The sequence below is a fragment of the Choloepus didactylus genome, chromosome 5, assembly GCF_015220235.1.
Source record: "Choloepus didactylus isolate mChoDid1 chromosome 5, mChoDid1.pri, whole genome shotgun sequence".
Taxonomy (NCBI): Eukaryota; Metazoa; Chordata; class Mammalia; order Pilosa; family Megalonychidae; genus Choloepus; species Choloepus didactylus.
In genome coordinates, this window is record NC_051311.1 from 70,663,614 (window position 1) to 70,676,861 (window position 13,248).

At 35.3% G+C, this 13,248-nt stretch overlaps 1 protein-coding gene across 8 annotated transcripts in view; it reads left to right on the forward strand.

Moving 5' to 3' along the window:
- CADPS2 (calcium dependent secretion activator 2) overlaps positions 1–13,248 on the forward strand; it is a 647,872-nt gene that overhangs the window by 570,832 nt on the left and 63,792 nt on the right. For 7 of the 8 annotated variants that reach the window (XM_037836276.1, XM_037836275.1, XM_037836271.1 and 4 more), the window contains 2 exons: positions 7,817–7,958; positions 12,583–12,738. In XM_037836276.1, coding sequence (XP_037692204.1) covers positions 7,817–7,958; positions 12,583–12,738 — 298 coding nt within the window. Of the gene's footprint in view, positions 1–7,816; positions 7,959–8,083; positions 8,204–12,582; positions 12,739–13,248 lie in introns of all 8 variants that reach the window. The other variant, XM_037836277.1, reaches the window with a different exon arrangement.

Genomic DNA, 13,248 nt, shown 5'->3' on the forward strand with positions numbered 1-13,248 from the left:
ACGACTGTCCTATCAATAATAGATACTGCAAGTGACCGCATCTGACAAATGAAAGACATCTGCAAATGGCACAAATCATTTCTTTCAGCACCATTGAAAGGCAAACCCTTGGAGCTAGTCACCTTTTAATCTGTGGATATGCTAGCAAGTGGCAAATGACCATTCTATTGGGAACAGATTCCCAAGTGAAAAATACCACGGTGCTTCTTCTTTAATTAACAGCCTTTTCACATTGCTAGCACATTAAAGCCATCCCAAAGAACACCCATGCTTGTATAATCAATGTCACAGCATCTCTGCCTAAACAAATAATAAATGTTCAGGCTCTACACTAAGTGAAAACCTATTCTCCAAGACTTTCACCTTCATAAAGATGGGCTCATAAAAATCGAAAAAGGAAAAAATTGGAATGTGGTCTCGTGAGGATAAAAAGGCTAGTGTTAATAATTAACAAGGAGAGTGAAGTGGAGTCAAATTAGCCATAATAGAGCCCGGAGTGACTGGCAAAGTCACCTCTCATTATCAAAAAACTCATTAAGAAATGAAGAGGTGGAAATCCCGCTGGGTTATTCTCACACTTAGGCTGTATCAGAGATTATTTTTCAGATTTCTTTCAAATGAAGAACTGTTAGGTCACCATATTGTATATTAGGTTAATCTTCAAGCTTTGAAATACGGAGGGCTGACACCTGCGTGTTATTCTACCTCAAGTGCTTAAATGAGCCGTGCATCGGAAATCCACGAATTGGTGTTTATAGATATATCTGTATATATGTCTACTAGGAACAATGTAGAAAAGATATAGTTTCCAGATTATAGTAAGGCTGTGTGCCAGGTATAGATCGGCATTTAGCAAATGATGAAATGACCACTAAAATGGGAAAATCTATTTAACTCTATTCCCTTGAGTTGATTAAATTTAAAATTGCATGTCAGAATTTGTTTCACAGACCAGTGTGGTAAAAGATATTTAAAAGCAGGGTGTCATCAGCCTTTATTCTCAACTGAATTCCACAGTGCTGCTCTAATTTCTTTTCTCCATAAAGGCATTTTTAAAATTTTAATCTCCTTTTTTATATTTTCTTAGGATTTAGTGACTTAAAGAAAATAATCTGCTCCAAAATACCTATGTGTCCTTCACAGCAGATTTGCAGAAATACCTGCAGGGCCTGAAGGCCTTGAGCAACAGGGGCCCCCCACCAAAGGGCTGTTGATCACGTTGCTGCCACGCTCAATTGTTCCCACTAATGTGGGCAAATTTTGCGACACATAACCCCAAAGAGAAGGATGTGTGTAACTGGAGTAAAATTACAATCCTTTCCGTTTGGCTTTAGTATCAGATAATCTCATAAAGACTCCTGGACCACAGCTTTCTTTGTTTATCCTTGCCCTAAACCTTGGTTATGTTTATATTGATTTTTTTCCTGAATAAATTCCACAAGAAACAGGTGTTGAATGCCTATAATTTACAAATCCCAGACACCTTGCAGATACATGGATAAATGAGAAACAATTCCTGCCCTTGAAAAGCATATATTCTAATAGAGGATAAAGAGATACATATACACACACACATACATATATTACTAATGATAATGCAATTGATTGTAGAAGTATAAATCAATTATGTGTACTATACTATGAAGTTTTTAGTTATAGTTTTAAATTTAGACTTGTTGGTTTGGGATTTGTTGCCTAAAAAGTAAGGAACATTATAACATCAGTGCTCTCTCACTCCTTCTCACTTTCTCTCTATGTAGATATACAGATATATATATGTATATATGTGTATATACCTAACAAGTTCCCCCAGTGGAAAGGGAGAGCTTGATGAGGTTTTAGAAGGTTATTATGCTGATGAAGGAATAATTTGAATATTACCAAGCTACATAAAATTATAAATTTTTTAATTAAAAGGAAAATAATATCCAATGAGTTTTCTATTCTACTTAAATGTCAGTGGGATACTTTCAGAGTTTCCATTAAAGGATGGGTTTTTACTGATACTCATTCAATAAGCAGACATTTATTGAGTGCCTACCTAATGTGCCAGATTCTTGGCTGGGTGCTATTCTTTGATCTCCAGGGTTTTGTTTTTTTTTTAATTGGTTGGTTAGTTATGTTTTTTTGTTTTTTTGTTTTTTTCCTTTTACCTAAAGCTGTTCGAAGCTGCAGTCCTCCTGACTTTTCTCCTGAAGCCCATATCCATGTTTCCTTGTGATGACAAGCCTCATTGTATGCACTGGTCAACATGAGAAGTGACCTATTAATTTTGTAACTTACTGTGTTTGCATTGTTCGGGATTAATACAATTTGTAATCCCTTGTTTAATTGTTGTTGTATGGCAAAGTCTGGTGTTTTTTATTGTTACTGTTGTTGGTTTTGTTTGTTTTGCTGGTCATGAGTTACTCATTTTCTTCTAAAATGCCTCATTGGAATTTTAGGGAGAAAAATCATTCTTCCTAGTAAGCCACTAATGCTTACTAATTGGAAGGGGCAGGACAGTATAAAATTTGATTACAGGGGCTCAGGAGTCAGCACCATATTTTTATCCTAAAAACAATAGATGACCTCTTTATTTTCTGCTGCTTCTCATTTTACCCCATGATTATTGTCTCTATAATTGTTATTAATTGGATAATAGTTTAATTCTCAGTTGAAATCATACTGTTAAAAGCCTATGACGAGTACTTTGTAAATGTAAGAATCTTTTTGGTATGTAAATAATCAACCCTAATTTATTAATTATTGGAATGCTCAAAATAATTGGGCACATCTGCATTGCTAGTTTAGCTTTTATTTAAGTCTTTTGCTTTCTTTTCCAGTTCTGATTGTATCAAAGGACTTGATATCATTGATGCTACATTATTTTCTGACAAACTGATATTTGGAAACATGGAATCTTTAGGGAAAGACTATTATTTTTATGAGCAAAGTAGGAGCTGGTCCTCCACTTATGTTCTTGTAAACCACTTTTGAGACTCATTCTGAGCAGTCCTTCTTATTTCTACACCAAGTAAAGTATCAGAAGCATTTTTGGATGAGGCCACATTGAGAGCTTGCCTCTTCCAATAAGCCATTGAAATGGGTGCCTTGTAAAGGCTTGATTTGGACAGGTGGCAGCCCCAAATCATAACCTATCCTTGTTAAACCATATGGAGAAAACAGAAGCACTCATTCTGATGCCTGCAGCTACATTTGAAGAGAGTTTTTGATGGTATCTTATAAGAATAGGATGCAAACTGGCATATGGGCAACTGAGAAAAGGAGCATACATTTACATAGACAAGTATAGTAAAGCATGCTTTTCTGTAGTCTTGCCTTTTGACACCAAATGTTCTCTTTCCTTTCTTACCCCCTCTCTGTGTATTTTCCCTTCCTTTCTCCTCTTCATATTTTTCTTTCTTGCTAATCCATTTTTCCTTCCTCTCTCCTCCCTTTCTCTCTTCTTGTCTCAAATTACCAAATAAATAATACTGTCAATTTTCTAAAACTGGACACTGTGTTTATAATTTGATTTTTAAAATAAAAAGAAACTCTTCGCTGAAATATGAGGAAACTTTTGGCCAGAACTCAAGATTTGGGGCAGCTGTCAGGAAGTATAGGAAATTACAATTTTCTCTAAATTCTGCAGGTTGAGGTGTTTTCTATCAAGAGTAATGACCGACCAGAGAAAATCCTCATTTTTTCGCATTCATTAAATTAAGAGAAATAAAATATACAATCTTTATATCCAATAGAATGCTTAGCAGTCTGATCTTGGTCATAGATGTCAAAAATAGGGTTTCTTATAACAATATTATTTAATAGAATTTATTTAAATAAAGTATGAGGGTATATGCAAGCCTCAATAGTTATATAGCTGCCATTTAATATAGTCTCCTGAGTAATAATGTAATAATCTTAGTACTGTATCCAAATATGCCTTCATTCATTCACTCTTTCATTCATTCAACACACATATGAACACCTGCTCTGAACTTCACTGTATACTCAGAATACATACCTGATCTCTGCCTCAAGAAACTTGCATCCCCATAAGGACAGGGAGAAAGCTATGTCAACAAGTGCAGTAGAATGTAACAAAGATTATGGTGGAAGCTTGTATAGGGGTAGAGAATAAAGGGCAATCAGCAACTGAGCAAGAGGACAGCAGAAAGAAGCATTTCAGGAAAGGATCTGAAGAGTAAGTGCATCCTTGAACTGAATCATGGCTGGACCATAGGAAATAAAGGAGTCAGGCAACAGAAATGAGCCCGAGAAGTAATTTTAAGAGTAATGAATGGCTTTCATGTCATGCTAAGGCAATTGGAGTTTGTTGTGATATTCACTAAAAGACCATACACTCTAGGAGTGACATTTTGTTAATTTTATAGTTTAGCAAGCCCCTGTACTTGCAGTTTTGAGAAGACTGATTGGTAGAGGGTGAATTAGGGGCCTAAAAGCTGGTTAGGAGATTATAGCAATTATTGAGGAACACAGTGAGAGGACTGGAACTCAGGCATCAGCAGTGGTGAGGAAGAGGACATATTAGAAACATATTAAGGATAAATAATTTGCAAGTCTTGGTTACTAATTGGATATGGGAAATGAGAGAAAGGCCTGTGGTTCTTACAGGTTGCTAGTGTAATGTTCAGGTGGACAATTTCTATTTTCAATATGAGATGGGACTACAAGAAGAGAACAGGTTCATTTAATAGGATCAAGAATTTGCTACTTAGCAAATGTGTCAAAAAAGTTTTTGTTAGCAAAACATATAAGTCAACTGCTGTTTTATCTTAGAATCATTATAACATGTAATAACAAAATTGAATGATTCTCCTTATATACCTCTTGATTTTAACAAACTAAGTATGATTTAATAGCCAACACATTCGTTCTCTAAATTTATAATAAAAGTAGCATCTGAATTGATGAGGTAGATTGCTCATTTGTAGATGTAATAATTTGTTACACTGGCATTTGTTTTGGTCTTGGTGAACCTAAAAATAAGGGCAATGCTTAACAACATCTATTAAGATGAAGAAACTAAGGTTCTATATATATTTTATTAATAGGATGTATAAAAGCTTAGGCATACAGTCTAGATACATAGCAATGTTGAAACTGTCCATCTTTCAATAGAGGTTGCATTTAATAAGCACTCTGAATATTTTCACAGTATTAATTCATTTTTCCATTCTTTGCATGTAATAGTTTTTCTCAACCTCTTGACTTTTTCATATTCCTAGTTTACCAAATTTCTGCTTCTGAAAACATAATTTATCTAAGATATGGTGTAATGCATTCGTCTTTTGCAAGATTTGTTTTCACATAAAACAAACTACTCCATTTCTTAGGTCTTAAAATATGCTAATGTGCTAATGATAGGATAGATGGATGGATTGATGGATGGATGGCTAGATGGATAGGTGGATTGTTGGTTATGGTAACCTAAATTGAGGGATGCTAAATTGAGGGTCATAACTATGGAAGTTAAGACAGGGCCCTGATATGAGACTGCCTGATATCAAACTTGGTTCGACTACCTAATGACTAAATGACCTTAGGCAACTGTCCTAAATTCTCTGTGCCTCAGTTTTCTTATTGGCAAAATTGATAAAATAATAGTAAATAGAGTTATTGTGATGATTAAACGCAGGAATGCATATAAAGGAATTAGCACAGTGCTTGATGCTCCAAAAATGCTAATGATGAGAAAGAGGAGAAAAAGAAGTGTTCTTAAAAGAGACCCAATAAATTTAGATTTTGGTATATATTTTTGAATTTACCTACCACAATCATTTAGATGGTTTGAGTGAGAATATTTCATCCTTAATGTTTAGCATCCTTATTTAGATGGCATTTGGTAAAAAGAACTGAATTACATGACCTATTGTACCTTCTAACTCAATGATCGAGTCTCCGGGAATAAATAAAGCTCCTTTCAGTGCACTAATGAAAATATCATTAAGATAACATTAGTCTTTTAAATAAGATATTTCTCTTTAAACATGATTATCATTCTCAATTTAATAGGAAATCCTTTAGCATTTAGACAAGCCAGAAAAGATTATTTAACCACAAAAAATACTAAAGCACATCAGAGATAGAAAAAATCAGTACCGTATTTCCTTATGTATTTAGAATTACTTCCTACACCATTTTCATTTGTCTATAATTGTCCAGCCTTTGAAAAATTTTGGAATCATTATTAAAGTTATGAGTCATGGACATCTTCATATACACACCACTGTGGTAAGCATTGCATACTTTACCCAAGTATTAAGACAGTAGGTTTTTGCCTAAATTCTTTTGTCCTAAAGAAGATAAAGTGGAAATTTAGCATATTTAAGTATCTGAATATTTTATGAAACAATACTACTGGAGTTGCTATAAATTAGCTTTAGAAACTATAAGCATGTAGGGCTATTAAAATCCACAAAACTGAATGAGATTCCTAAGAGACTGTTCTCCATCTTCACCTCTTCCATCCAAGTCCAAGTCACCATCATCCTTTACCTGGTCTATTGCAGTAAAGGCCACAACTAACTGAGCACTAATTTTCCTCTCTGCTTCTACCCTGGGCCACACACTCCATTTTCCACACAGCAGCCAGAGCGATCATTTCATGTCATTTGTCTACTTAAAAATAATAAATTTAGTAACGCCCCCCTATAGCTCCCAATAAAGCGGACACTCCTCACCATGTCCTCACCTTGGACTGCTCTTTCCCTTCCCTCACTCTATTCCAGCCACGCTGGCCTCCTCTTACTTCTTCATGCACGCAGGATTATCCCTCCCTGGAGTCTTAGTGCTAACTGTTCCCTCCAAATCTTCCATGGATGGCCCTTCTGTCGTTTAAGTTCAACTGAAATACCAGCTCTTCAGAAATACCTTCCCTGACCATGTTTTCATTTTGGGGTCTACAAAAGGTCAGAAGTAGGTTCAGGATATGATCCCTTGAGAAATATTTACAAGTTAAAGAACTACCATCCAAAAAACTTTACTTACAAATTCTTTATTGAATATTACTTTGCATCCACTTACTATTTTCCTGCACACTCTGTATTCTTTCATGGTGCAACTTAGGCACATGGTCACCTATGTGCTGATGAAATTGTTTCCTGTGCATGGAAAGCATCCCTCTCCTGGTGAGACTAGTGCAACCTACCTAGCAGTCCTGTCCCAGTAGCACACAAATTCTCAGACACTGCTTTGAGTAGGATGTTCAATACTAGAATTCATTAAGGACATTTGGAAAACTGAAAAACACGTGAGATATGCTGGCTGTTTTTAATACAGATCTGGAAAACTGGATGACTAAAGAGAAAATCTGCAACTAACTGAAGAGCTGATGAATCAGACATTCCTAAAGCCATAGTCACCATCTTGGTAAATTAGATAAGAGTAGCTCTTAGAAGTAATCCAGCTTAGCTCTTAGAATTTAATAGGTCTAGCGCTTACGTGATTCCTAGCATAGCACAAAGATTATAACTGTGCTTAATTGTTGCATTTGCATTTGTTGGGACCTTCAGGGTAACTGGCAGCTCCCTTAAATCTCCTTTTATGTTATACCTCAGAAAGTGAAAGCATACTACCTGCGAGGAACATTTCACAGAGATGTCATCTATTTGTGTTTCTGACAGCCACATATAGAGGGCCAATTATTTTTTAGATCAGTTTCCATATGATATTCAATATGGGAAGCAAGATCCATTCTCATCTATATTTTATCCGTTCTATGAATTTTTCAGGAAACGTTTTTTTCACCCGTGTTTTCCAAATGCCTGCTATTATCCCTCTGACACACACTGTTTCTGCTTGGCTATTTCAGCACTTTTGTGTAATGGAAAATTTCACAAACACTTGCAAGAAACCTTTGTGCCCTTGGTTGTCCGCTACGTGGATCTCATGGAGTCCTCCATCGCCCAGTCAATTCACAGAGGTTTTGAGCAAGAGACGTGGCAGCCCGTCAAGTAGGTATCTTGCCTAGTGTCCATAGAGCATCTACCTCTTCAATCCTGACCTTATAACTTTACACATGGCCATCTTTAGTTATTGCTTATGGTGGTCCCTTCCCTCGTTGTTTGTTTCTTTACAGGAATATCGCCAACAGTCTTCCTAATGTAGCTCTTCCAAAAGTTCCAAGTCTGCCTCTTAATCTTCCACAGATTCCTAGCTTTTCTACTCCTTCATGGATGGCTTCTTTATATGAGTCCACGTGTGTATCCCTCACTTATTTCCTGGTGCTGTGTTAGCTAGTGCATGGCCTGGGCTGTGTTCTGTGCAGATGTGTTTAGATTGCATGGCATTTATCATCATTGGTTGAGGAATACTATGTTTTGGTTTTATTTGTTTGAGTTTTTTATGCAATTAAGCTAAGCTTAGCATATTGGTAATGAAATATGTAGCTTTAAAAACAAAAGGCAGTGTTATGATGTGGTTCGTATGCAATCAGAAGGGCAGGGATCACTTTTTGACTCATGTTGTAGACTTTACCATAAGTAGCATGACAAGAGTTCTCTATATTTAGCCAGTAAGTGTGGAAAACAATATTTCTAGGCTTCATAGGCCCCTTAGGCTTTGTTACTTCCACAAGACTAATCTTGTGCGTGTAGAACACCATTGTAAGAACAGTTTGAACAATATAATTTTTTCTGTTTTTATGGTAGTGATAGTCTCAGCTTTCAAGAAATATTACAGCTTGTGAGGAAGGGGTTTTTGTTTATTTGACAACATTAGGAGTTTCTTTTGTTCCTTTCATATATCAGTTGTCATACCTTATTATTTTTATATAATCTTTATCATTAAAAGCCTCAGTTATTAACTCCAGATCAGCCTGCCTATTGCAGATTGAGTAAATAACAGTTATTAAAGTGAGAAAAAAATGGTCTTTGGAGTTGATCAGATGTGAATTTAGATCCTAGCTTATTAAAGATCAGTATCCCTTAGCCTCAGTTTCCTCAATTCTAAAATAGTTAATGGTTATAATACTTAATTTCATGTCTTTTTTGGGGGGGGGGGGTGGTTAAAAGTAACACTATAGAAAGTTCCTGGCACATCCTAGGTTCTCAGCAAATGATTATTGCTACTACTCTCTATATTACTATTATTATTATTACTGTTGTCATCATCATCATTTATAACTGTATAGTTTCCAAAACTATGAGCCCCACAGTAATCAAATAAACTCAGTAATAATCCTAATTTACAAATGAGAGAACTCAGACAGGCAGTTGCATACTTTTCCCATACAAAGTCAGCTAAAAAGAATGATAATTAGGAAAAGAAGAAAAACAGTAACCATTTATTAAGAATTTACTATAGTGCAAGCATAGTGCCAAGTCCTTTATCTCATTTAATCCTTTTAACAATCCTGTGAGGTAAATGTCCTTATCCCCATTTTACAGTTAAGGAAACTAAGGCACAAAGAATGTTTGAAACTTGTCCATTGTCTCACAGCAAGTAAGTGAAAGGGTTTAGATTTTACCCCAGATTCGCTTGACTACAAAGCCCTCGCTCCCATCACTGATTTCTTCTTCAAGAAGAATATACTGGTTAAGAACTTGTCCAGCACTCTTTCTGCCTATCCTTCCACCAACTGTCAAATCTAATCCTGGTCATGGATGCAGACAATTGAGAAAAGAGAGGAAGGAAAAGATCAAGAAAGAGAACGATACCTTGCGAAATAGTTGGCAATATTTGCCCAAGTTGCACATGATTTGTACTCATAATGATTACTAAGATGTTATGCTACATGTGAATCTTATTTCTTAGAAGTGAATGCTTTGGGCCATCATGGTATGTAGAGTGGGGTTTGTGTATGTGCAGAAATCACCTAGGAAGTATAATGAACCTTTCTAAGTTTATGATTTTTATTTGTACTTCTTTACACGGTTTTACAATTTAATCCTCTTCTTCCTCATTCCTCATCTATTTACTTGCTTGATTTTAACCAAAAACACTACTGTGAACGTTATTCTGTGAAATTTAGTTTTTTGTCACTGCTGTTTCATTAGCCTTGGGCTATGTGTGAGCCCTGAATCCCTTATTATCCTGGGCCCCTTTTTAAAATGATCTGTATCTCAGAACAGGAGTCATGACAAATTGTGGCTTGGTAAATAAAGTGCTTGTACTTTTACTATTCTGGGATTTAAAAAAAAAAATGTTTTACAAGTTAGTCACTATTATCTTTCCATGCCAGGCTCTTTGTCGCATGCCCAGATTCACTCATTGCTACAATGTTACTGCAATTTTTTTTTTTTTGAAGGAAGTTTTGTTACAAAACATTCAATAGCAAGTATTTTTTCCATTTCATGTATAAGGAATTAAAAGTACAACTACTGATTAAGTAAAAAAGAAGTAATATCAAAGTACCCATGGGTTTGAAGATACATCCCTGCCTCCTAACATGTAAATTATGTTACAAGGCACTCCTCCCTGTGTGTAGGATCTTCATTCTGTGATTTTCAGCTCTAAAAATGAATGGCAGTAGTGTAAATTTCCCGCTGGCATTTTTAGGGAATTATCCCAGAGTCCACTAATCACATTGGAATTCTTTGATCTGTTAATAATGTCTTTAGAAATAAGTCACTGATTAGAAATAATTTTTAAATGAAAAGGTTGTAAATAAATTTCAGGTTATATGCACTGGCTCCAGAGAAAACCTCTTTACATTTTCTCACCTATTTAATTATAGCAAACACTTATTATCTTAATTATATTCCCAATAAGTACATTTATTCTTCAGAATCTTACCATAGCATCAAAAAAAAGGAAGAAAAATATATCCAAATTCTATATAAAGGTTTAACTGCCACATATTTTGAGAAAGTCCATTTTTACTAGAATTCTACCTTTACAATGTGGGATTTTGTTTTCATGAGGGTTTTTGTTGTTGCTGTTTTGTTGTGTTGTTAAAGACTATATGTGTGATTCAAAAGTTACCTAACTTCTGAAGTAAAAAATTGTAATAAGTAGTAGATATACTTCTCTGCCAATTATATTCAACTACTCTTAAAACATATGTCCTCTAATCTACCTATACACTATAGATGTAGAGGGGGATTTTGCTTGGCATTTTTTCTCTTTTATTTATCATACGTATGGCAAAAAGGAGAAGTAAACATAGTATTTTTTCAAACATTTTCCACAGGAACGTCAGCATGGTGTTGTCTGTTTCTTTTGTTTAATGGTACATTTGGGGCATTGACTATTAGGGTTGGGAAATATTAAGTGAGTAACATGCTATATGTAGTGTTCAGTGCTTTGCTGTGATTGGTCCCTTGAGAGCTTAACTCTAAGGACAACTTGGCTAGACAAGGAGATCACGAGGAATTGTTGGCAGAATGGGAGGAGGAAAGCAAGTTGGTGATAGAGCTGAGATGCTGAGGCAGGGTGGGAGGTGGAAATAAGCTTTTAATTAGCCAGAGCAAGAGGTGACTTTTTTTGGCTACCTAACAAAGACATGTTTTGCTAAACAATTTTATTTTTTATAAATTTTCAACCATGCCTTTGTGATAAATTTGAGTTCATTTGATTTTTTTAATTTTCTTTTGGAGACTAAAACTATAAATTTTAAGTTAGTAGTGTTAAATAATTATTGGAAAGCTGAGGGCAAATAAATCTTATAGCAGCTTTTTGTTTGTTTGCTGTTACTTTTTTTGTTCACTTTTACAACTAAATTTCAATATGTTTTAATGGAATATTTTACTTTCAAAACTTCTGTTTCCAAATTTGATTGTATACTTGCAGAATGGAAAATAATAACAGTATCCTTTTGCCCAAATATTATGTGTTGTTGTACAAATTACCTTCATCGATGGTGTGAAAATGCAGTCCCCTAGAGTAAGTTTACCATGGTAGTGAATGCAAGGCAAACCTTGGTCCCACAGTTAGATGTAAGGACCAGAAATGCATGATTTTGCTCCAGCTTCAGAATACCGAGTGTCATTTTTATGTTAGGCCATACCTTGTAATAAATTGGGTTTTAATTATGAGCGAGAACAGACAAAGCATTTCAAAATAGAAATTAGATTTGCTTCCCTACCCAGCCTCTGTTATTACATTTCTCTCCATTACCTATTTCATCTTTACCTATTATAGAGAAGTTTAAAGGCCCTATAAGCTACATACCTGTAGACAGACAGAAAACATCTTGGTGACAGAGGCACGTATGCATGAGTAGAACAATAAAACTACTAGTTGTTTTCATATGGATTATCTTGCATAAGACATACTATCTGAATTGAATTTTAAGGAGGAAATATCTATGTGTTTATCTTTATCCTGGAGATTAGTAAGGAACATTTAAAATATTTGCTCTTACATACAGAATTTGATTTTTTTTTCCTCAGTAAAGAGCCTTTATCCATTTCCTCCTTTTTTAAAGCCTGTTTTGTTCTCCTTGTCTTGCCTTATTACTTAAGAAGAAGTAAAAAGGAAGAATTAGCAGGCTGAACAAAGTAACTATTGGATCATTAGGGATTTTATGTGGTATTTTTTTATCGATGGCAATTGATATGGAAAAAAACAATGCATTGGTGACCCCCATAGGTAACAGTGGAAGTTCATGATATTCTTCGTTTCCTTTTTTTCTAGCAATGGCTCAGCAACATCAGAAGACCTTTTTTGGAAACTTGATGCGCTTCAAATGTTTGTCTTTGATCTACACTGGCCAGAACAAGAATTTGCCCACCACTTAGAGCAAAGACTTAAGCTAATGGCCAGTGATATGATAGAGGCCTGTGTCAAAAGGTAGACATGTATTTTCCAGTTGCTGCTTAATATGCCAGCACCCAAAATACCACTTTTCACCAAGTACCTATTGTATAATTGTCCCAGGACAGATTTCAATATATAAAACTATTCCAAAATTTAATGGGCAGTAGGTTCCCGGATGTAACTTCTAGGGACTCATGTAGTTGATTAAATGTTCAGAAATGGCTTGATGCTTTTTTCAGGTCCCCCAACCCCTGCCCTCATCAGTAGCACCCATACCATATTAATCATTCCTGTTGTGCTTATTATCTCTCTGGGAATTCTATGCTCTAAATTCCCAAGGTAATACTCCTGAGGCATATGGAAGAGGTCTGTTAAGTTCTTTATGCATTATGTACTGTGTCTGTGTGCTGTGAAATGGCATGGCAAATTCAAAATATATGATCAGTACCATCAATTGTTCAGGGACTACTCACTGTTTTCTGGTATTTTCTATCCAACGTCAGATGAGTTTCAAGTACCCATCTGCACTTTTTTTAGAACTTA